Source organism: Morchella sextelata (genome assembly GCF_020137385.1).
Source record: "Morchella sextelata strain SCLS chromosome Unknown scls_12, whole genome shotgun sequence".
Classification (NCBI taxonomy): Eukaryota; Fungi; Ascomycota; class Pezizomycetes; order Pezizales; family Morchellaceae; genus Morchella; species Morchella sextelata.
Genome location: NW_025408627.1, coordinates 511654 through 537638, shown reverse-complemented (window position 1 = coordinate 537638; position 25985 = coordinate 511654). Strand labels below are relative to the sequence as shown.

Below are 25985 nucleotides of genomic sequence, written 5' to 3'. Positions count from 1 at the left end.
CCTCGGACCAAGAAAGATCCTCCCGCTCAGAAAGACCAGCAGCCTAAGAGGAAAAGAGAAGCTGCGAGCTCCTCCGGCCCTCAGAAGACTCCCGGACCTAAGGATAAAGCGGTGGAACTGAAGGGTATCCCGGGGGATATTCTAGAAGAAAGAAGGAAAGCAGAAGTATGCTTGAAGGTATGACCTTCCGGTACTCCCTATTGGTAGAGTGCATAGACTGACTTGTGCAATAGTGCGGCAAGTCCAGACACAAATGGACCGATTGTTGGTCCAAGGAACCTACTGTTGTCCGAGTGGCAGCAGTAAGAGTACAAAAGCGGAAAAGAGGGAATGGCAAGTCCAACTCTCAGAAGAAGGCTAAAGTGGCTGCTGTAGTAGCAGAAGATCCACTTGTTGTACTCCCGGAGGTTACAGAAGATTTTGTTTTTCAGCCTGAGCAAGACTCGGACAATGAAATCATCTGGTAGAAAAAGTGTCTGTTTTTAGTCTATGTTTACTAGTTTTCTTTCATATGGGTTTTCGGTTTCTATGCTTTTCTTGAATAAATTATGATTGTGTTTCCGCCTATTTGATTGCTCCAAGCACTCTGAGGATGGGTTTAAGACCCGAAACAGCTGGTCTGTCAGTGCTCTACCAAAGTTATATTTGCTACCAAGACACTTCCAAACTGCTGTTAAAAAGACTACCACACAATACATCTGCTATATTATCGCTTGGGAATAGAACCAAAGGATCCCTGATCTTAGTAGTGCCCGAAGCTATTAGCTATGTTGAAAAGACAAAGAGAACCAAGTCCGGAAACCGCTGTTAAGCAGAGAAAGTTGGAACAGAGGCTTCCTTCCTTACCAGTACATGGAAAAAGACCTATACTGAAGGCAAGACTGTCATGGACGGTCAAAGGAAAGGATGAAGGCGCCCAAGGGTCTTTCCTGTTTGACACCGGTTGTACAGGAGCTATCCTCAACCAGAGTTTTGTCAGGAAACATGGAATTCCCTTAGTGCGGCGGGATCAACCTCTGACAATGTTTGATGCTCAAGGAGATGTCATGATGGGAGGAGGCGAGTATTACACTCACCCGGTCCGCATGATTATGGGAGATCATAAAGAGACACTCCGATGGGAAGTGGCTACTTTGGAAGAAGGAATGACCGGTTACCTGCCAATTAGTTGGGCTAGGAAGCATAACCCGGACATTAACTGGGAACTCAACACCATGAGCTGGAGGAGTGACTACTGCAAGCAGAATTGTCTCCCAGCGGCCACCAAGATCGAACTGATCTCTCCATACCAGATGCTGGAGGAAGAAGAGACAGTTTATCAATTGGTTGGTTCAGTATGGCATGATGAGGACGGAGGTGATATTGCTGAGAAAATACACCACCTATACCGGGATTGGGCTGATGTGTTCAGTCAAGAGAAGATTGAGGAAATGCCGCCGCATTCCCATAATGATTTGAAGATCAAACTCTTGCCTGGCACCGCTCCCCCATTTGGCCCGCTGTACCCATGTTCCGCTCCAGAGTTGAAGGCCCTCCGAGAGTACCTGGACAAAGAATTGTTTTCAGGAAAGATCTCCAGATCTAACAGCCCTGCTGCAGCGCCCATACTGTTCATTCCTAAGAAGGATGGGACATTGCGGATTTGTGTGGACTACAGAGGATTGAACAAGGTCACTGTCAAGGACAAGTACCCGCTGCCTATCATGAGTGAGCTCAGAGACAGGTTGTTCAAGGCCAAGATCTTCACAAAGATAGACCTGAAGAACGGCTTCAATTTGATCAGGATAGCAGAAGGTGATGAGTGGAAAACCGCTTTCAGAACCCGCTATGGACTGTATCAGTATAATGTGATGCCGTTTGGTCTATGCAATGCCCCCTCCGCCTTCCAGGCAATGATCAATGATGTGCTAAAGGAACTACTGGATGAAGGAGTGGTTGTCTATATCGACGACATCCTCATCTACTCGGAAACTGAGAAGGAGCATGAGATACTGGTCAAGAAGGTCTTACAGAAGCTAAGGGAAGCTAAGCTCTGTGCCTCGATCAGTAAGACATCCTTCCATGTCCGAGAGGTAGAGTACCTAGGCTATCATATCTCAGAACAAGGAGTATCTATGTCAGAAGACAAGGTGGAGGCAGTTAAGGAATGGCCGGTTCCTGAGAATATCAAGGCAGTACAGGCATTCCTCGGATTTGCAAACTTCTATCGCCGCTTTATTGAAGGCTTCAGTAAAGTTTGCAAACCATTAACTGACCTCCTGCAAAAGGACAAGAAATGGTATTGGACAGCAGCACATGAGCAGGCCTTTGAAGAACTCAAGAGGCTGTTCACAAGCGCTCCAATCCTCCTTCATTTTGACCCTAGTAGGAGAACGGTGGTCGAGACGGATGCCAGTGATTTTGCCAAGGGAGCGGTGCTCTCTCAGTATGGGGACGATGGGAAGCTACATCCGGTAGCATTCTATTCTAAGAAGTTCTCCCCTGCTGAGATCAACTATGACATTCATGATAAGGAAATGGGAGCTATTGTAGCCTCTTTCCGGGAATGGGAACACATGCTCAAATCTTGTGAGCAAGAAATCACGGTTTTCACAGACCACAAGAACTTGGAGTATTTTAATTCTACCAAGGTTCTCACTAGGCGGCAAGCTAGATGGTCTGAAGACCTCGCAGGCTACAATTTCAAAGTTGTCTACAGACCGGGAGAAAAGAATGGCAAGACTGATGTGCTATCTAGGCGCTGGGATCACCGCCTTGGAGAGGGAGGTGAAACTCTGCAGCCAGAGCCACAGACCTTTTTTAGGCCAGGTCAATTGGTTTTGGATCCTGCAAAGCTAGCGGCTGTCAGGGTGAATCAGTTGCAGAATACATTCTTAGAGCGCCTATACACGGCTGCTAAAGAGGATAGTTTCTGGCAGGAATTGCACCGCTCCCTGGTTGAAAGGAAACCAAATTTGGACCAGAACTTGTCGGTCAAGAACGGTCTCATCTTCTACAAGAATAGATGGTATATACCCAAAGACAAGAAGCTTCAGATGGAAATACTGTCCGATACCCATGACTCTAAGGTGGCTGGTCACTTTGGCCAATTTAAGACACTTGAGCGGGTGAAAAACAACTTCTTTTGGCCCAACATGGATAAGGATGTTGAGGAATATGTCCGGAGCTGTGACAGCTGCCAGAGGAATAAGACCTCAAGACATAAGAAGTTTGGTATGCTCCAACCATTGGAGATACCCTATCGGCCATGGACTTCCATCTCTATGGACTTCATTGTGGGGTTACCGGAATCTAGTGGGTTTACAAAGATCTGGGTAATAGTGGACCGCTTTTCGAAGATGGCACACTACATCCCTCTTCCTACCCTCAATAAAACGGAAGATTTGGCTAAGTTGTTCTTGAAGGAAGTTTGGAGACTACATGGTTTACCTGATGACATAGTCTCGGACAGAGATAGCAGGTTTATTTCTCACTTTTGGCAATCTCTCATGAGTCTCCTCAATGTGAAGCTAAAGATGTCCACATCCTTCCACCCACAAACGGACGGTCAAACAGAAAGAGTTAACCAGACCCTGGAACATTACTTGCGGAGTTATTGTTCATATCAACAGGATGACTGGGCAGAACTCTTGCCTTTGGCAGAGTATGCATATAACTCGGCGGTCTCTGAGTCTACCAAAGTATCGGCTTTTTATGCCAACTATGGATATGAACCCAGGACCAACTGGCCGGCCCCAAAGGAAGGAGTAGAATGGAACAATCCAGCGAGCGAGGTCATGACATCTCAATGGGAATCTATCTGGCAGGCTATGAACGCCAGCTTGGGTAAAGCTAGATTAAGGATGGCCCGGTGGTATGATGCTCATGCCCTGGCACCGCCCGAAATCAAGCCCGGAGATGAAGTTATGTTGGACCGGCGCAATGTGCAAACAAAGCGGCCTTTGGGAAAACTGGATCAGAAGAAGATGGGACCCTTTAAGGTCTTAGAAGCTATTGGTACCCGTGCCTACAAGCTCTCTCTTCCCCCCCAAATGGGAATCCACCCGGTCTTTCATGTCTCTCTTCTGGAACCTTACCGAGCACCGGTAGATCCTGAGAGAAGAGTTCCTGTACCGGAGCCCGAAGAGATTGAAGGAGAACAGAACTGGGTTGTCCGAGAGATAGCCGATAGCCGGGTCAATAAGAAAAGGAGACGAGTGGAATACCTAGTGCTGTGGGAAGGTTATGAAAACGAGGATGCTACATGGGAACCTTGGGAGCATCTCAAGAAGAGTGCTGAAGAAGCCCTTCGGGATTTCCATATGAGGTATCCTAAGAAACCCAAGGACAAGCGGATTGTTGGGGTGTAGATTATTCCCTCTTGGGTTTTCATTTCCTTGCATATCATGGAGTTTCTTGTCATATAGAATGAATGGTAATAGAATGGTTATAGATCTCGGAGACCAAGATCCTGGAAGAGGGGAGTGGTGTAACGGAGCCATTTCAACTGTCTGGTGTATGAGTACACACAGGGCCCGGTTACATGCTGAGAGTTATTGTTAGAAGCCAGTTGCACGGTGATATGCAAGTACCGGCAGTGTGGTTAGCTACCAGCTGTTAGAGTAACTACATTCCGGGCGCTAGGAAGGGGATCTATTCATGGGAGCAATGACTGACGAGTCTATGTCTCGCCAGTGTCTAGAAGATCGGCCAGAGTGAAGCTCTGATTGCCCGGTGATCCTCTATATCCTCTGAGCATTGTAAGTCCGCCGAAGGGCAGGGACTATGCTAGGGAAGTCTACAATAAGCGAGAGCTCTACAGCAATGATTAAGCTTACACCTGAGCAGCAGCTCATTCATGCAGGTCCTCGGTTGTGTGGCAACCAAGGCTGCAGGTGTTACAAAGGCTTTGACTAAGGGTGGTTGCCTTGGGTATCGGAAACACCTGCTGACGCTTAGAGAAAAGCGGGGTAGCGGTGGTATTGTTTCCGGTACTGAGGGAAGGCCCACCGGAACTTAGAAAAGGAGTTAGGAGCAGAGAATAGAGGCCTTCGGAGTATAAGTACTCAGGTTCATTCTCGCCCTTCAGTCCTGTTCTCTCCAGTCTTCATCAGAAAGAAAAACCAAGTTCTTATCGGTAGCAGAGCCCTTAAAGATTATTGAGTTCTAGCGATAGTATCTTTGAATAATCTGCAACCTGATTGTCTATCTTGCATGGCCGTCTCTATTCTATACAAATCTATTTCTCTTAGAAAGGACCCCCGTTACAACAGTTACAAATACTATTCGGTTTGCGCTACGTCATAGGGTTTACCCGGTATACTAGACCAGGTACAACCATCCATAGTCCATAGTCCACAGTCCCCGTTCTTGCCTTAGGTGTACCCTTCGGCCCCATAGTCCATAGTCCATAGTCCACGAACCTCCTACGTCCACGTCTTCGCCTCGGTTGTATTCCTTGGCTTCATAGTTCCCACGCCCATAGTCCCCGTTACAACGCTATGTCATAGGGTACAGTTTGGTTGTCAGATCAAACAGAGCCGTTCCATAGTCCATAGTCACGAACATCTTCTACTACATCCCTGCCTCGGTTGTATTCCTTGGCATCATAGTTCCTTGCCCATAGACCCACGTTATAATCCTTTAAATAGGCTTATAGAAATACCAGTTCTGACCCTCAAGTAATGTACTTATCTCCTTTACTTCTTTTTAATACTGGAACTTTTTGGTTCTTTGTTATAAACCAAACCACTTTTAAGGTACTGTCAGACAGCGCGAAATGTTATAATTCCTCAGATACACTCTCTGTGTATACTGGAAGCATTGATTCGTCAACTTGACCAGCTTCTTCATGTTTCTTCAAATGGTCAATGTTCAATCTCTCTTTAAAGTTGGTTAACAAACCCCCTGACCACAATGGATATTAGGCCGGCCTTGATTCTTTTTTTTCCTTTTAGCCAGGCGCCTAATATCATGTTTATAGTTAGGTAAACAACCGATGTCACTTAAATATATCAAAGTTTCCTCAAACTATTTAGAGTATCTTCTTTTACCCTCTTTTCCTATCCCTTTACATGGTACTAAATGCTGGATGCTCAAGGGGCCGGCCATCTGGCCGTCTTGCGCAGTCTTGTAAAGGAGCAGACAACGATTCTTTTAAGGTTGGAAATCTCTCTCTCAATTTACACAATTTGTATATTTCTCGTGGAGTAAAACCGGCGATGTACTCTCTGCGCTGGGTAGGAGGCATTTTGGATATGGGTAGAAGAGTTCACAATACCTTATTTTCTACATTGTTATAACTACAGCACCTATACGTTCTCCTATGGGTGTCGATCTTGCAAAACCGCCCGCACAGCCAAATCCTTATTCCGAAGAACCACACAACGGACAAACTCCAAATCTTCCTAAAGCTCAGAGAACCTTGGTGAGGGCCCAGAATTAATTTTTCAATCATTTGTCCCATCGATACCCATATTTGCTTTTTCCCTTTCTTTGCTCCCCCGGATCACTTGCTATCAGATGAATAACTACTCGCCAAAAAATAAAGTCTGGGGGTGAATTAAGTACCTGGCCGAATGGCTGCGTTGCAACGGTACTTATTTCACCGCCAGACTTTATTTTTTGGCGAGTAGCGTAAGTGACAGGAGCTAGCGAGAATACCTGGTCACCTGACTGTATCATCATCGCGTCTCCCTTCCGTGGACTTCAAGTCCTTCACTCCCCGATACTGCTGATGTATTGAGAACAGTACATACTAAGCTCTCTTGCTGTTTTACCCCAATTCTTACATCTGGAAGGTCACCCTTTCTTTGCAGCTCTTTTTCTCTTACTTCACCATACATGACATATCAAACCCAAATCCTTCAATCGTAACTCACCGATCCATTCCTGATATTTTGAGCCCTGAACTTTCCCTCCCAAGCTCTGTCCTTATCAGCATGCCGGCTCGTTCCTTACCTAGCAAACGCCGGCTGGTAATCGACTCCTCTGAAGATGAGCATGCATCCCCGCCACTGAAGTCTCCACGAAGATCTTCTCCTCCGGCATCCCGCACAACGCGCTCGGTCCCCAATACGGCTCATGGTTCCTCTCAAGTTTTGAATCGTAGACTCGCGCTGTTCTCATCTCAGTCCAAACGAGAAACGCCCAGATCAACTCAAGCTAGCTCGATAAACAACAAGACTTCTGAGAACCCCAATCTTAAACAAATACAATCTCCTCCAAGGGATGTCTCCGCGAAGACTAAACCTCTTCAATCTTATTTTCCCAATTCTCAACCTCTGTTGTCCTCTTCATCAAATCTACCGACTAGATTACTACCATCCTCGCAACACGAGGATCTCAATGACTTGATTGAGGATTGTTTTTCTGACACCGACACAGCATTAGGCAACGTATGCGACACTGAAGTGTCGAGTAGGGTCACCACTGTCCAGAGAATTCAACTCACATCAGCAAATTTCAAAAGTCACAGCCGTGAGCCATCCATAGGCACCGGAGGTCTTCGGTCTAAGCAACAAAGGGAGGCCCCGAGTGCTAGCAGAGGAAGCATTCGGGAACTAAGAAATAGCAAAACTCTGACTATAACCCCACTTAAAGTTGCCAAGGCCAAAACTGTTGGTATTCATACCCTTAGTGGAGCAGCCCTTCTACCATCAGCAGTACTGGTGCTAATCGTAAAGATGCAGCGATTGATCCTCGTCCTTGGCCGGAACGCTTTGCACCACAGTCGGCCGATAATCTTGCTGTAAATCCTAGGAAGGTTTCTGAAGTTCGATCATGGCTTAGCCACGTATTTGATGGCTTTTCTAGACAGAGGTTGTTGGTACTGAAGGGCTCAGCGGGTGTTGGGAAGACTGCCACGATCAACGCCTTATCAAAGGAGTTGGGATTCAAAGTGCTGGAATGGGGCAATCCTAGCAATGCCATTCGCTATCGAGAAGAGGGAGAATTCGGCATAGGACTGGCAGGTATTTTCGAGGAATTTGTAGGAAGGGCATCAAAATTTGGAAGCCTGGAGTTAGCTTCAACCTCGTCGAGTTTAACTGGAACGGAACCCGAAAAGCAATCGCTTCCTGATGGCGATACCAAAAGGGTCATATTAATTGAAGATTTTCCAAACACGCTTTTTACCTCCTCTCAAGCACCTTTGGCTTCCTTTAGGCACTCGATCAAGTCATTTCTTGCTGCCCCTGTTCCAGTGCATGCTGCACTACCACCTTTGGTACTTGTAATATCCGAAAGTGCCACCGTTGCCGGACCTGGTGCCTTTACTGCCCATCGTCTACTATCCCCCGAAATCCTTCGCCATCCGCTTGTCACCTCCATCGCCTTCAACAAAATTGCTCCTACATTTATGCTCAAAGCGCTCTCCCACGTATTAACTCAAGAATCATGCGACTCTGGACGCAAGCTTCGACCTAGCAAGCCCTTAATGGAGGCATTGGCAACTAGTGGAGACGTCAGAAGTGCAATCATGAGCCTAGAATTCCTGGCAATAAATGGAGAATTAGGTGCATTTTCTGAGGAGGTGACATTTAGGCCCAAGCGCAGACAAAAGCTGGGGGATGGTGGGCTCACAGATCTTGAGCGAAGAATATTGACGGGCGTTACTCAGAGAGAATCAAGTTTTGGGATTTTTCATGCTGTTGGGAAGGTAGTTCACAATAAGAGTAAGGATTTGTAATGTTATCTATATCCGTGACCCCAGGCTAATAGGTTAGCTAGGATATGGGGACGACACAGAGGATGTCTATGTCGCACCTCCGCCAAAACCATTTTTGAATATTCATCCATACAACTCCAGAGCCAGTAGAGTAGACATCAACAATTTAATAGACGAAGCGGGTACCGACCCTCAGACTTTAATATCTGCCCTACACGAGAACTATCTCGGCTCTTGTAATTTTCTTGGCGGCTTTTCACGACAGACCCACTCTCTCGAAGATCTTCTCGACTGTGTCAACCACTGCATAGGGGATTTAAGTGACAGTGATATTTTAACATCATCGCGAGCATATCACAAGAATCTCGGTACATGGAATACAGGTGGTAACCATGAAGCATTTGGCGGCTTTATAGGTACCACGGGGATAAGACAGGACGACATCTCCTTCCAGGTCGCAGTTCGAGGCCTAACTATGGCATTGCCATCACCTGTCAAACGGGATTTTAAGGACAACAAAATATTTTACCCTACGAGTCTCAAATTATGGAAAACTAAGGAGGAAATTGAAGGTGTGGTGGATCTAGTTGTTGATAACCTTTTTCGACTCGATGGATATGATAACCATGGGGTGCTCGGAACTGGAAAAGTAGATTTGGTTTTGGAAACATTACCGTACCTCAAGGCGATTATGAGGGGACAACAAAGGAAAGCAGCCGAGAAGAGTTCATTTGGCATGAAATTGTTCGAGATGGCCGGTAGATCAGGCGGGGCGCTCATGCGAGATTTAGAGAAGGTTACTGTTTTGAAAGGCATCGGTGGGCCAAGCGATGATTTGCCTGATGAAGAGCCAAGCGAAGCACTGGACGAACTAGAAGTTGCCGAAGAAGGAAGGACGGGGCTTATGACTTCCTATCAAGAAATTGTCGATGGTAGGAATCAGAAGGATGAGGGAGCTACCGAAAAATTGGACGCAGTGACGATCGAAAGCTTGATATTGTCTGATGACGATATTGTGGATGATTGGTAGGTACTCGCGACAGGCATGAAGTACCCGTATATGCAGCTGCAAGTTTTTGGTGTATTTTTGACTTCTACTCCAATGGAAATTGCAGATTAGGACGTGCATTTTCGGGTACTTGTTACCTGCTGCGAGTATGTTGTGTGATGTACCCTGGTCAAGATATATGTCTTCAGGGTACTTCAATTCGCATTCAAATTTTCATGCCCAGGACTCTCTATGTTAGATTGTACTATATTCAAACTCGAGCACTGATAATAAGATTTAATTCGGATAGAGGTCGTATTTTTCATAGGGCGCTGTTGCCCACCATTTTATTTAAACACGTCATCCGTGAATAGGGCTTGTAAGATAACGAGTGATATATCATGATACAGATTATATAGAGTCTTATATGTTTTTCAACATATGGTATAGATTTGGCGCTACCCTCCCCTCCCCCCAAAACCCCAACCACCACCATATAATCCCCATAGGACTAGAGAAACGTGGAATGACAGTAAACCTAGAGTATTTGATACAACAGCATTTGTCACATTCCACTTGGTATAGATAACATAAGATTTACGGCTTCGTTCGGAAGCTATCCAAAGCATAGTTGCAAAGCCCAAATCATGATCCTGGGCACATTATGATTTGGAAATTTTTGGAGAGCCCCGAAATCATGATTCTTGCAATCCTAATTTTTCTCTATTGCAACAACCACAATCATCCACAAGGATCTAGCTCGTAATCTCTTCACTTCGGATTGCAACAATACCACAACGTTCCTTGAAAATATTAAAAAGATTACTACATGTACTTCACTATTAGCCATTGGATAGGTGAGATACACATAAGATGAGGATTGTGGTTGCTATAAGCATTCCTCCGAAAGAAGCCTAAGCAGTGTCGAAAATTCAAGAGCGGACATGTAAGATTGTTCACAACTAGTTAGAATTGATAGTTCACCCCTCGTTTGTCGATGGTGCCCACCGCATAATAGAGGCTCGTAATTTTGGTGAAATACCAATTGATAAGAAAGCTAAAGAGATCTGTGATCAAAGGCCACTCTCTTGGCACCAACTTTCGCGCGGCAGCATTTTTCGACAGACGAATGGATAGAAGTGCCTATATACATATATGATTGGGGTAATTAAAGTGGTTTTTAGGCCTAATATAACAATGACCACAGCATGAAAGCCTGAAGCTACCAACATATCAACATTGATCATTTATGCGCGAGTTCTAACATTAACTCGGATTAGGAGAAAAAATAGTAATTTGTGCGCGTGATATGTCATGAAGGTGATAGCTTAGAACGAGTGATAGGCTATGTCTACGCCGGGGATTTGCTTAACTAATCAATACAGACACAAATTTCACTCATTCATTTTTGCCCCGAAGTGACTTATAAGTACAATACCATTTATATTCAACTCACTTGCAGGTTAGTACCTCCCCACTCACATCAACTCTTTATAATTACAAACCAAATTTGTAGTCGTTCGCACATTTGTAAACGGAGGGGCCCTGCTTTGAGTTCAGTGAAGGCTCGGCGTCTTGGCATCAATTATGGCCATGTGTATCCACGGAATACCTCGTTTGCCTAATTCTGAGCAGGTCTTACCGAGCCATGAGATTCTAAAATGCGGGAAGTGATTTCATATAGTGGATTGGGCATTATGATTCTATTACAGGATCAGTTGATGGTGGCTGTTCTGAAAAGAAAAGGTGGTGTAGACGGTTTCCCTCGGACACCCCCCTCACTCGGACAGTTAGTAGAAAGAGAAGATCAACGTTGTAAGTGGCTTCTGTACCTCTTCTCCAACAATCACCATTGACTGTCCGAGTGAGGGGGGTGTCCGAGTGGCCAGGGAAACCGTATATATGTCTGGAGCAGTAACAGAAGTACGTTGAGCTTTATTTGGGGGCGCTTAAGTAGCTTAGGAACAAGATCGATATCTATCTCAACCTTTTCTAGCTACTCTTTCCTGGTCATGAGGTCCACCGCGATAACACCTTTCATGTAGATCCGATACTCAAATTGTCTATTTTTATCATCCAGATCGCAAAAGTAAGGAACCTCGGTGATCTTTCCTAAAACTCTAGTAGACGCCAAGAAATGTCTCAGTGGCGTTAATTCCATTAATATCATTGCCAGCATGCAAGTTCACGGCATATCTTCGAAAGAATATTCGCCCTTTCCCTGTATCTATGGTCGGGGATATTGATATCGAGTGATACTTAATGATCACGCCACGACCATGCGGGTGTGTTGCCCTCCGATGAGCTCCAATGGTGTTCCGGCAGCACTAATAGTGCTACCTTAGTCTGGCGACGCTGCCCACCCTATAATACGGGAATTAGATTTGTATGTGAGATCTATTATTACAAAATTTGCTTCCTTTTTTGGGGGAAAGAATTTTTCGCCAGACGAAGGGATCATGCACAATGAGTGATCCACAATATATAGACAAAAGCAGCCCAACCAAACCCATCAAGAGCATCCCGCTTAAAATGAAAAAAAAATAAAAAAATAAAAAATAAAACAGTAGAAACTACTCTTTCCCACCAGCCCAATTCTATGGTCCCTCACGATTACAAACTCCTTTTTTGAGGTTTAGAATGGCTTGGCAATCCTTGGTGGTACAAATATCGATATTTCGCCCTAGTAACTGATCTATACTACATGTAGCTATAGACTTAAGAGCGTGTCTACATGTATCTAGTAAAGAATCAACTAACTTGAGCGGATGGCGTCAATGGTACATAGTATCTATGTGTAATCAACTACTTCAATACAAATTAATCATAACTACCATGGCTAGATATCAAAATCAAGGAAATCGTGAATTTGGTTCGCGCGCGTTACTGGAGTAAAACAGATCACGTTTCAGGATGTTAATAATACATCCACAGAAACCACCTAAAAACCTATGCGACATGACGGCTATTTATACTAGAGAGGAACCGCGTAGGTGCACATAACTTAGACCAATACAGTCCGGGGTGTTACAATTATACGCTGTTATATCAATTAACCAAGCCACCTGCAGGTCTAGATCGAGAGTCAACGCTCTAGCTCTATGTCCTATTTATTCTGTAGATAAACATTATAGAATGGAGAAAGCAGGAATATCATATATATATCTAACGTATTTACGGAATGAGACACTACATGTACTGACTACATGCAGATGCACTATCTATATCTCTACATCATTACACCCTATCGACGGCATTGCCCCGGACGTAGTTCACGATACAATCTTTACCCTCGCTCTGAATCCCGAGACTGGGAGAATGTGCCAAATCTTATTGCCAGTTTCTTTCGGCATAATGAAAGTCTCATAGATATCGCTAAATCTTACCAAATGCCCAGAACCCGCCTGCACCTACATACATGTAGGCGGTCATGATTCTAGTGCTGCACATGCACGCCTAGGTACAATCAATTTAGCAATGTCTCATAACTACAAAATCAACATATTCTATATTGACTTACCTAGTGTGCTCCATAATTCGATTTGATTCGACTCGGACCCCTAAGTCCAATCCAATCATCAATTGCCCGCCTCAAGTTAAACCATAATTTGATTTGACTTATTAATCGCAGGAAATCGATTCAAATCCAAATCATACTCCCTGCACTGGAAGGACTCTTTTACTGGGTTGAGATCCACATATTTCCTGAGACTAGCTTCTTCCATGAAAGGTATCTCAGACCTATACATGATTTGGTGTATGATTAGAATCGATTGATAATCAATTTCACTGGGTTAAATCGCAACCATGATTTGATTGTGAGAGTTGAATCAAATCAGCAAATCGATTTTTTGAACCATGATTTGTAAATCATGGTGCACACTAGACTCACATATATTCATAATAAAGTTAACGAGTTTCTTTCCTGATTGCTTAGAGGTGAGGATTATGTGATATGGTATGTACCTATAACACCTAAACTATTAGGGGAATTATATATTCGGTGCCCGTTAAGTTGAGGGAAGTAATCTTAGATAAAGTGCTGCACAAGTTATCACTCATGAAGCTCTTATTTTTTTTTCTTATTTTTTTTGTTTAATTGCATGCATTATTTTTGTTTGTTGTCTTGTATGATTATTTTGACTTTCATGGTGGGGTGTATCCCTACCTAGTCAATATACGTATACAGCTGCGAGCGTCGTTACTGTTTTCATTATAGCTTCAAGCCACCTGGATTCGAACTTCTTGAATTCATGAAATCAGCATCATCTCCACGTTGACACGACAGAAGGTTTAACCGTGTTTCTAGAAGTAATTGTGGAAGGCCGTGGTGAAACCAAGGGGTATGCCGGCATTAAAAGCAAGGACAGTCTCCTACATCAGTGCACAACAGGTCCAGAAACTGGTGTGGGCAAAAACTGAGCGATGAGGCCATCAAGGGGATGTAACATATGGGGATGTTGGAATAGAGTCGCTTTGTACCCATGTACACAAAAATATATAGCGGCCCATTGCTAACCAGCCTAAATAAGGGTGCAATGTTCCATAGCGACTTGTTTGTTCGTTGGAGCTAGTCCATGCTTCATGGATTCTCACTTGCTATCTGACCACAACTGAAACAGGCTACGTACTAGCCGGAAGCAATGTTTCATCTATCTCTACGCAACCCGTAGTTTCCGTGAGTACAGGAAGTGCTCTCTAGGCTACATGCAAGATTACATGCAATTCTAGACTGTTTGTCGCCACCACGCCGGTCTCGTGACTCAAAACAATGGCAACTACTCGACGCAGGTAAAAAAAACTATAGTATCGTATAATGCACTTCTTGCTTAGGTCTCTCTTTTGGCAGAGGTCCACACCTAATATCATTTTTCGTCCTGTATTACCCGCGGCCACGGATACATCTCTTTGCCTGCCCCCAGTACTCTAGAACGGCATGGGTACAGGGACATATGTATGTGCATGTATGCCGTGTATGGTAGAGTGCATGTGTAGTGTATGTACATGTAGGCATACTCCACCTGATCATGTCTCGATCTCCCATTTCCTTCCTTCCGCCTTCCTTTGTCCTCAATCTACAGCTATCCCAATCCAGGACGTACGTACATAGATGTACATGCACCTGATAGCGGGTTGATAATGCGGTCCAACGTTACCACCCTATCATGAGTGGCGCTTTGAACTCAAATCAATTGGGGATCAACAATTGTATATTCGTTGAGGTATTTTGGTAAACCAGAGCATGTAAGTACTGCCGTGTAGGCGTTGATATGCCTGCGTGACATCTAAGTACTGATATCTAGATCTCTAGGTATGCGCTTGGTAGATGTCGCATCTATGAGCGTGTGTGGAAATCTTACGTCTCCTAGGTGAAGCTAAAAAAATCCCGGTGTTTGCAACGGGAGTGACCGAGACGGATTTGCGTACGCCTGTTAGGGACATGTACATGGATTGTAATATCTTTGTAGGGTAAGTGCGTAGAGTACATAGAGGAGGGTAGTCCAAGACAAAAAGTAAAGCTACAGAGCTTGAAAGAACATACTTGCGTACATGTAGTTAGAGTACATACATGTTGACAGTGGTCCGGACCCATTCGATTCCAAGCACCCCAAGTGCACGGATATCCACTCTGCATCCGCTTGTACTCACGTCGCCTCACCAAGTACTCTCTATACCTACATGTATGGAACTTAGATGTTCATCCAGCCTCCACCGTGTTTTATTGGCGGTGCCCTCTCCCCTCATCTGCACCTGTAGAGTACCTACATGTGCTTCTAGAACCAAGGGTGCATCCCCTTACCAACACCACAATCCCGAATACCAAGGCATGAGGAATGGAAGGAGAAGAAGAAGATTGAACCCGTTTTTACCATACACATTTCACATTTGCTGTTGCCTCATTCCAAGATGTCTCGCAGCGGCGCGTCCTTCCCTCCCTTCTTTCCTTCTTTCCTTCCGTCGCACACTTCCAGAAGGGTTTCACCGTATCCACCCCCGCCCCTGGAACATTTGCTGAAAGCCATCATCCATCAGAAAAGAAAAAAAAAGGGAAACTACTGGGAGAGGCTGACGCCCGCCCCCATTCCATCCATCCTCACTGATTGTGACAGCTGCAAGAAAGCGCAATGTCTCGGATTTGGCAGAGCAAGGGGTAAAAGAAATGAAAATCTCCAGGAACAGATGCAAACAATAAAATCATCCAGTTTGGTCGTTACCCCATCATGTGCTTCTAGAGGAGGAAGGGAAGCGGCCGTCTCAGGCCTCATCTAGATTAATATCGCTCCGGTGGCTCGTCCCTATACATAGAAACTCAATAGTGTTGAATTGATTCGGGCCGTTATCCTCCTACAAAAATAACCTTAAAGGTGTGCGACGTTTTACAGTAAGCACAGTGCAACCTTTAAATCATGAAGAGACTAGGGAAATTATTAATGTTATCGGCAATAATTCAGTGGTTAGCTTGAGTGGCGACAATCATGCAAAGTGATTCACATTGATTTGGTCGTCATTGATATCGTCTTTGTCGTCGTCGTCGTCGTTCTGGACTGCATATGTACGTCGCAACTGTGTGGTTGCCTTCTGCGCAGAGCATCCTTGGAGCTATTATGCGAATTACCTCCTCTACTTCCACGCACATAGCCCCTCACAGTTAGTTCAATCCCTCAGTCTCAGGCATACGAGGTGATTAGACGGATGTTTCATTTCCGAGGTTCACATCCAGTAAGCATATCATTTGATCAGTGCCAGGATCATCACACGTTCCGGATGGAAAGTTGTTCTAGAAGGGCTGTAGAAGAAAGGGGGTGCGTTAGAAGAGCATCGCTGTGAAACAGTGAACATTTTGAGTGCTGACTTACCCAAAGCTTGAATGTTTTTGTTTTCTTTAGGCAGTTCCAGGAAGGAAGCCTTCCTAAGAAACAAGTTGGTTAGGTATGTACATGTAACTAACCTAGATTTGCTTCTTTTGACTCTCATTGACCTTCCTTTTCTACAAGAGGTTTCGTACCTTGGTAGTTACACTCCAACTCCTACCAACATCCTGGATGCGAGTTTGTCGAGTATGGAGAGTATGTATCATATTCGATTCTTTTACTTTCATCCTCTCGGATGGAAGGGTCCCAGGGAATTATGGAATATCCCGAGCATCGAAAAAGCAAACTGCTAATTGTTTTATCTTGCCTGAAGCAGGAGAAAGCTACCGATACATACAGTACCGTATCTAGAGTAGAGCTGAAGTTGGGGACGCCTCCGAGTAGTAGATTTTTATTACTATTTTCATCTCTACTCCACATGATTTCTGCACCGTTTAATTTCGGGGACATGGTAAAGGGCTGGGAGTCTGCCTTTCGTACTTGTTTAAGTCCTGATTGATGTTGCGATGTCCCAATTTCTACCCACCGTGCGTTAAACTAATGCTCTGCTATCTTCGGTGAATTTCCATGATACTCAGCCCGTCCGTAATCCCGGATTCTGGTAAAACCTCCTAGATCGATAGTCGATTACCGGAAGATCTGGATATCATGTGTACGAGTGGTGTGTGTGTATGGGGTTCGTTTCGGATTCTTCCTTTACCTTCTGAATATCGATCGTATCTAGACCCATCTTCACATGGCGTCATACACTGCGGCTGTCGTGCGTGTCTCGTTTGCACGAGCCACGCTCATGCTGGTGACGAAAGAGGAGGGGTGGTGATGGACTTCTTTCTGGCATGTCCTTGTTATCGCTTCAAGCCCGAAGTGAACTTGTGCGGTGTGTGGATGCGGGGAATGTCAGGTTATCCTCAGCCACTGCGAGGTGACAGGTGGTGGGGAAATTTCCTTTTCGTGTTGTAACCGCCCGGGCTTTTCTTGAGTCCTCAGCCTCTGCCACCGACTCTGGCAATTCGTTCGCTAATTTAACCACGGAGCAGCATGCAAGGAACTCGCACAACACAGCCGTGATCAGTGTCAAGTTCCCGGTAGCGATACTGGAAGCTTCGCATATTCGCATGGTAGTTGGAAGCGGAGGTAAGGAGGATGCTATGCTGTTCCCGGGTCTGGGTTGAGGAGCCGATATTTCTTTTCCTCGCGAGAGAAGAGTTTCGAAATAGCTACATCATGTAGTTTTTTGTTACTATTATTATGATCTTTATACCATTTCGTAGCCTTAGGAGATGCAGGTGTATTGTATTATTGTATCTACATGTATTTGTCCTTTCGTAATGGCCTTTCTGTTCTCGGGAGGACTTTCTGGTCTAACCCGGGGACGAGCCCGTGTTTTTTTCTTTTTTCTAGACACTGATCGGAATAGAACACAGACATCGGATATGGACAGCAAAGTACCTACTCTACTGTTGTGCAGAATGGCAGCTAGCTGGCTGTTGCGCATATTCGCCGCAAAGGATTAGGCGCTGCCGCTTGATTGACCGCCGCTTCTTCCCGACAGTTTGGAACGCATGAATTAGAGACTGGGGAAGGGAAGTGGTGGGTGGTTGGGTTCCAAGCCCGTGAGGGTAAAGGGAGAAGATCCGCGGCCCTTGATGACTGGTTTTTTGTTGTTTCTCGCATGTGTTTCTTAATCCGTGGGGCGGGGAGGAGGGGAGGAAGCGTATGTGTGCGTGTGTGCGTGTGTTACAACCATTACTTGACGAACAAGATCCCGGAGTGAGAGAGGGTGGAGCGCAGCCATGGTACGGTGCGGACTGTCACTTAGCAGGTGAGTTTGAACAGGGGGGTTTAATATGTTTCAGCGTTCCATCCAAGTAATGTCGGTCAACCGAGGCTCTTTACAATTCGTGATCTTCCATGATTTACTGTATCTGTCTACCTATCATGATCATACTTGGATCCATGGACTTAATCCAGAGTATTACGAGCATTGGACTCACGGGCAGCACGTACATGTAGTTTTAACTGTACGGACGCAAGTGCCTATATGTAGACACAGGATAATTATAAGTGTGTAACTTACATGTAGAAGAGTAGGTAAGCAGAAATCCTCCAATTCTCATAGGTACATGTACTTAATGTAGGCACTTTATCGTTGAATCGTCGATCCCTCATGGCAGATGTCAGTAGGACTCAACCTCAGTCAAATTTAGTAATGCTAGTCGGACGAAGACTGAATGATTACCTATTGGGGCTCTACTTATGTATGAGATAATAATACGGCCCAATCAGTTCAGCACGGTATCGATCATGTTGAGTTGAGCAGAACTCAAATGTATGTACGTAGATGTGACGGGTGCAGATCACGATCAGGTGTTGAGGCTCTGCGCAGGGATCCCGTGTCCATGCATGGGTTGGTGACTGTTAACCCGCAGCAACACGCAGCACTCACACGCAGCAGCGGGGTGCACATCGTGGCTTATGAGTCTTTCGTGGGGGGCTCTATCACTAAGCAGTACTAAGTGCAGACAGCAACCAGCACCAGCACCTCCACTCCATGCTCGACTGGCTCCGGTACAGGCCCTCACAATCACCATTCACCCATCTTTGTTTGTGTTCCCATCCGACTTCACCCCTCCTCCCCCTTCCTCACTCGCCATTTGGTCCCCTCCCCGCGCCATATATCTGTTCATACATTATGTACTGCCCTCTTGGGTAATGCACTCGATATGTTAAGAAAGACTACTCGAGTCCACGTTCTACTATCCCCAGACCGAATTGGGAACCATCTATCTTTATATCATGATAACACATTATCCGAGCATCTACCCCGTCCATATATTGCATGTGTAAATAGGTTCTGCTGCCGAGTTTGGCAGTTTAACTCCAGCGGCTTCAGCGGTAAATGGCTTGGGTTGGGTCGCGTTAAAATAAGGAGCGCCTTTGACTCGCGCAGTAACCCATAGCCGCTTCAAACTGAAAAAATAAAAAATAAAAATCAAGGAGAGATATCGAGCCCCAGGGCCCTCGGGGCAAAAGAACCACGCACGATTCACTGGGAAATTTCAACGACAGTGCGGTAAGTACATGTAGGTAAAGGGGCAGAAAGCACTCTCTACCCATACCCACCAAAAAATGCTACTCGGTATCACGGAGGTGTTGGTCACTTGTGGATCTTGGCCACAAGAAAAGGGCGTTTTGAGAACAAATGGCAAGCCCGAAAGCCGTGAAACGCACGCCTCTACCGGACGTTTGACCAGCTTCTGTTGATTTGTTTGCAGCAACGGCCTTCAAGTTTTCGCTTTCGGGGCTCTTTTGGATGACAGCATGATATTCCGACCTCTAGTCCCTTCGCTTCACTTGGGAGAACTAATGATATGCGCTGCGCTGCCCCAGCCTGGACGGGGGATGTTATTGGGCCAACTGCAAGACAGGGGTAGTCGCTAGGCAACAGCCCACTGCACGTTACAATATGGGAAGCTGTGCGCCTAGGAAGGTTGAACTGCCCTCCACAGAAACAGTCTCCCATCGCTCTCTTTCACGAAGCCTCCTCAGAGCGGGCTCAGTCAGAACCCAATTCACCCATTGCGCATATTGCAGAGAGAGCCGCCCAAATTGCCGGATCATCATTGGCCAAACTTCCCCTTACCTTTCCCTTCCTTCTTGCTACTTACTTACTTGGTTCATGACATGTATGATGGCATCTCCAACCGGAGCCCCAGTTGGCTGGTTTCCCCATTCTTATTTCATCTCAGTGCCCCCTCTATTCAATGTGATTTTCCGTTCTTTAGAATAGTCGGGAAGGAAGCAAGCAATATCATATCGTATATCAGTTGTGTTGCGTCCTGTACAATATTTCTGATCCCAAGAGGTTGCTGTGCAAGCGAGTGATCTGTCCGTCTGTCTGTTAAAGAGAGTCAGTACCCATTTTTATCAGCCTTGCTCTTCCGGCCGCCGCCATCCCTACATACTTACCTACATACGAGAATTCTATTTTCTATTTTTTTTCTTCTTTCTTTTCATCTTTCCCTCTTTAACCCTTCAGCTCCCTTCGGCGACGAGTAAAAAAAGGCAAAAAGGAAAGATCGACCAACAGGGAAAAATCGGGGGTCATCATCGATATCCATCACTTACGGGCGCAACTTTTTATTCGGTTTCAGTTACTTGCTACTACCGAATCATCCACACCAAACTGGGATACCCACAGAGCCTCAATTATTACTAGCCGCAGGTCAGCTATAACCAACCCTCATCCACCGCTACTACTTAGCGAGCCAAAGGACCCTCCATCGAAGACCAAAAAAATTAATCATTTTCGATCTTTGGAAAATTCGCCAAAGCATTACGACTCTTTTTTCAGAAAAGCAATTTTTCCTCGTTAACCCCTACAACCCTCTGTGACTCGAACAGCTCCTACATCCTATACGTAAGGAATCTCTTAGCTATACGCCAGCTTCTTCAGTAATGGGATTCCCAAATACACGACAGCAAAGCAGAAAGTCAAGGGGAGTAAAAGACCAGGAGGACACCAGGTATGTGTTTATGTCTTGCTGTTTCTTTGCTCCACTTTAGATCCAAGTTATCGCTGTTTGTTGCGCACACAACCCACGCAATCCGTATACTCAACGGTGCGCACTCACGTACGTGCACACTTGTATATCGTCACCCCGCCCATGACCCACCCCCACCTTTCTTCGGAGAGGGGAAGAGGGGCCTTTCTGTTCTTTTTTGATGTTTTTACGAACTATTCTGTTTCGAAGTTCGCACGTTTTTATGTCCTTTATTTATTCACTTGGTGGTTGTCACTAGCTACAGTACAAGTAGCTGACAGGATCCTCTACAAATTAGTAGAAGGACATTATCCTCACACCCTAGGTCTACTATAGTAGCTCCTGGACCCTCAACAACATCACAGTGTGTTTCCCTTCCCTATCTCCCATTATACCAATTCTACCGACTGGCTACCCATCGAGCATGTGTTTGATCAATCCATTTCACTTGATCTGTTTTTCCACTCCCATTTCATGATGGCTTGGCTCTTCGCACTTCGCACAGCCCTACCACCTACTACTCTTTTTACCCCAAGAACATAAATAAGCTAACACAGCCTTCCTGCAGCGAGCAAAAGAAAGTTTCTTACCGACAACAAGATTTCGACATGTCCACTCCTCGCAGTGCATCGCCCGTTCCGCGATTAGCTCTGCAGATACCAGGCCAGCAACAGCAGCACCCAGCCATAGCTTCCACAATGAAGATACACAAGCGACATACCGTGCCCTATCCATCTCCAAGTTCGTCTCCTAATATTTCTCCGCCCGCGCCGGCTAGATCATACACACATCCGGTTGGAAAGGACATCGAGAAACATCAACAGAGATACATGAACCGCATGCAGTCCAAGCTGGAACCGCATCTCAAGACTCTTGACCAAGCCCAGAGAATGTCTAAGGAACCCCAAAAGGAATCCGGACCAGAAGACGAACCAGTGCCTACTTTTTTCATCAGCCCTGGAGCTAGCAATTACCCCGATGACAATGACATGTTACACGAGGAATTTGTTGCCATTGGTGACTTAGAAGATCAAGACCTGGATTACATTATGAGGGCTTCTGGATTTCAAACAGCAGAGTATATGCCGGACCCAGAGGAACCCATCCAGGAGCCTGTTCAGATTACTGTGGACAGCCCAAGCGAACATCAACAGATGTCGCTACATCCCCAGTCAGCAACTACTCAGGGACTTCTTGTTGCTCCGGTAGTGCAGGGTCCAATCAGCGACTCTGGGGTTGGGTCTACTATGGGTAGTCCTGGAACGCTTGCCTCAAACTACGCCAATGCAGGACTACAAAGTTTTGCCACCGATGGGTCGGTAACAAGGGCGCTTTCAGGGCATGCAAGGAAGATTTCGGCTGCTTCTTCACTAGAGACTGAAGCTGGCTTAGGGAACGGGAGCCTTATGGGCCGACCAAGCCTCGTCCCCGAGTCCGGCTCGTCTTATACAGTGGCATCTTGCCAAGAGCTCACTCCACCGAGCTCGGCAACTCTATCTCCGAAATCTTTCCTTGCTACCCAACCAGAGTTAAGCAGGGCAATGATGGACCTCGAAAGCATCCACGCGATCGAGAGGCATTTAATTAGTCCCATGATCGATAACCTTGAATTTGTTGGATTACAGAAGGTCCTCTCCTGTGCGAAGGAAAGAATGTATCAAGGGCAAATTCGATGTTTGAGAGATGTGGAGAAATACATCATGAATATGGTTAATGTAGATACATCCCTAAAGTACTCCTTTTTGTCAGGGTTCGCCGCTAACTATCTGGTGCAGAATATGAGCCCAACCGTTCCACCGAAAAACTTCTTCAATACTCTCTTCAATGGGATTCAGAATGCCTATCCTGATGTTCTTGAGAAAGATCGTGTTCGGGAGAAAGACATTCCATACACAAAAAATTATTTTTTGGATCAGCTTGCCCTAGTATCAGGAGGCGCCATGCATTATTCCAATGCCCAACAGCGAGTATCTAAGCGAAGGTTGTCGGCTGATGCCGAGGAATCTGGCATTAAAAGACCAGCGATCACTCCTGCCAGTTTCAACTCACAAGGGCCGTTTGTCAAGCCAGTTGCGAAGCTCAGGCAAAACAATACACCCAAACAACAGCTTGAAATTCTTACCCAGGTTCCTCCTGAGGTTTACAATTCCTGCCAATTGGTTAGTCACCCTCAGACTCATATAGGCAACAATTCTACTTTCCAGTTTGACGAGAACACGAAAAACACCATCGCTCAAAGTCAATCCTGCGATGTTCGGGCATATTATCAGCCTACTATATCGCAGCCATGGCAATCTAGTGATCAATTGGGAATGACTACTACCATGATCAGCCATGGTGGATATTCTCCAGCAACTTTGCAGACATCTTTGACAGCCACCTCTACTCTTGCCTTAGGTGGTTTCGCAACCTCCCCATCCGAACCCACTTCTGCGATTAGCGCTGGTTCTCCGCTTCACTCTTCACCAATTTCTCGAGCCAATTCCAAGGAACCTGCCAACTATTCCTGTGAATTCTGCCAAAAGACCTTTCCCCGTCCTTGCGACCTGACGAAACATCGCAAGACACATGACCGTCCTTTCAAATGCGACGATGTAAATTGCAAATACCACATTGAAGGATTTCCTACCAACAAGGAGAAGGAGCGTCACCAAAATGATATTCATGCCTTAAATTCAAGGGAGTGGAAATGCCAATTCGCCCCTTGCCCATACAAATCAAAGCGTGAGAGCAATTGTAAACAACACATGGAGAAGGCACACCAGTACATCTACAAGCGAATGAAGAGGAATCCGCGGAGGAGAGATCAGGGAGTGCCGGTTACCCCGACAAGGAGAAAGAAGAACACATCTATTGCAAACGAGTCGCAGTCTTCGACGCCAGTCATGCCGAATGAGAATCTCGAGATTCCCCAGGTTTCACAGCCTAGCGACTTTCCTTTATTCCTTGATAATTACTTGGATCCCAGCCAGCTTCCAGGAAATAATTACCCGTGGGCATCTCCTATGACTAATACCACCGATTATGACCAAAGCCCCTTATCCATAGTTCCAAATGACTTTGAGGATTATCGAGGTGGATCAAGAACAAACCCTGTGATGACCGGCGATTGGGTTATGTTTGACGATGTCGATAACTCTGTACATCAGTATCGCGGCATCTCAGACTTTCAACACAACTTTCATCCTACATTCGGCATCGGAAACGAGTCTGCATGGAACATTGATAGCGATACTGTTGACTGACGATGAAACTCGAACGATTGGCGTATTGAATCGGCAATTATAAAACCCAAATAGTTGTGCTGCGGGAGGAAAAAACAAAGACACTGTTCGAGACGTATCATTCGAAAGCCCAGTGTCCGACTGCAGGGAGTCCTCTCCTTGGTCTCACACTGGGCTTTCTATTGCGGCTCAAGCGGAGCCATTGAGCGTGTGGGTTCGCGCTCAGCGGTTTCGCTTCGGGTCGCAAGGGGATGAGTATAATATTGAAAAAAACACTTGACTCTGGAAGGGTGCAGACCCCATATGGGAGCGCTTGTTTTTTTTCTACTAGTGTGTATACTCATCCCCAAACCTAGGGGAGGTTGTGGTGGCACGGTGGTGTAGCTTGGGATGAGGGAATGTTGTTGGTGGTCTCCCATCTTTTTTTATCTTTTTTATTTTTTTTTTTACCTCACATCTCATATATCTCATCAGATCTCTTGGGTGGCGGTCCTACTTTTTGGTTGGGTTGTTCGAATCTTTTCCTTCCTAAAATTTTGTATATTTCATGCTATGATGAGACTTGCGTTTACGATGGCAACGATGGACGGGTGGCGGTCTTTTTCTTATCCTTTTCCAGGACTATCATGTTACCGCATGTTCTTGTAATATAATAGGGGAAGGAAAGAAACATGAAGACACACAAAGTAATGAAAAAGTCACACCCTTACTCAGAGATCTACCGTTTCCTGGGACGTACCTGTTAAAACCAGACAAAACTGCCGGTGTTGATCCCATGTTTTCAGCTATGTTGGCCATCGGGTGTGAACCCGAGAAAGAAAGAAAGAAAAGAAAGGAATAGAGAAAGGAGGCAGTGCACCTGTCTATAGATTCGATCAGAATCTGGGGTGCCTTAAGAAAATATATTGAATCTCAGCTGAAGAACGTTGAAGCTAAGTTTGCGTCATCAGCACAGTCAGAGTGAATTAAGTGTCTCGCGTGCTGATTGACTGGGGATCCCTGGACTGTAAATACTTGGCGTTTTTAAAAAAGCTTAATTTTGAGCCTCGATGCTGCCAAGACACCACTCGCGAGCACGCAATTGCTATTTTTGGTCACGTGGCAAATTTCAGAAGATCTCAAGGCAACAACCATGCACAACACCAAAAACAGATGTTTCAAAAGGATCTCGATTTACTACTTCTTTTCATAAACCCAAAAGCCAACCCATGGAAGCACCGAGGTTCACATATAAATCTCTGCCATAATAAATGCCGTTGACTCAGTCAATGGTTGGGCAAAAATCTTATCTGCATAACACGTACATAGCCAAACCCGGGGCTTAGTGGCCATCTTATTCTGTCCCCCGACATACCTGCCAACCCATTGAGGCCAATGGCTCTGCGTGCCTTGCATCTAAGCATCTGTGACTGATTGACAGAATTTAAACCTGTCCAAAACAACGAATAATTCCCTCATCCCCGAGGCTTTGTGCCAGGTGGTCCAGGGGAAGGCAAACGTATTGGATAGCGCTGGCAGGCCAGCAGGGCGGTTTTGAATAAACAGGTATATTATATCAACTATGCCAAGGTTGCTCGCACATGTGCCTACTATGTAACTGCATCTTAGAAGTATCTCATAAGCTTATTTGTCACGAGAGCAGGAACATATCGGCGTCTGGGAATGACAAAAAATTTCGATCGACGATGTCTCGACAAGGATACTAAAAGA

At 45.5% G+C, this 25985-nt stretch overlaps 3 protein-coding genes across 3 annotated transcripts; all 3 read left to right on the top strand.

Moving 5' to 3' along the window:
- Positions 1-767: 767 nt before the first annotated feature.
- On the top strand, positions 768-4349 carry H6S33_002022 (uncharacterized protein; the record flags this gene model as incomplete). Its single annotated transcript, XM_044833365.1, has 1 exon — positions 768-4349. The coding sequence occupies one exon, from the start codon at positions 768-770 to the stop codon at positions 4347-4349; it is 3582 nt and encodes a 1193-aa protein (XP_044693165.1).
- A 2571-nt stretch (positions 4350-6920) lies between these two features.
- H6S33_002021 (uncharacterized protein) lies at positions 6921-9677 on the top strand (the record flags this gene model as incomplete). Its single annotated transcript, XM_044833363.1, has 3 exons — positions 6921-7602; positions 7671-8654; positions 8710-9677. 3 exons carry the CDS (start codon positions 6921-6923, stop codon positions 9675-9677), a joined length of 2634 nt encoding a protein of 877 aa, XP_044693164.1.
- An 11982-nt stretch (positions 9678-21659) lies between these two features.
- Positions 21660-24296, top strand: H6S33_002020 (uncharacterized protein; the record flags this gene model as incomplete). The annotated part of the gene is made up of 2 exons (XM_044833362.1): positions 21660-22766; positions 22827-24296. 2 exons carry the CDS (start codon positions 21660-21662, stop codon positions 24294-24296), a joined length of 2577 nt encoding a protein of 858 aa, XP_044693163.1.
- Between the last annotated feature and the right edge of the window lie 1689 nt (positions 24297-25985).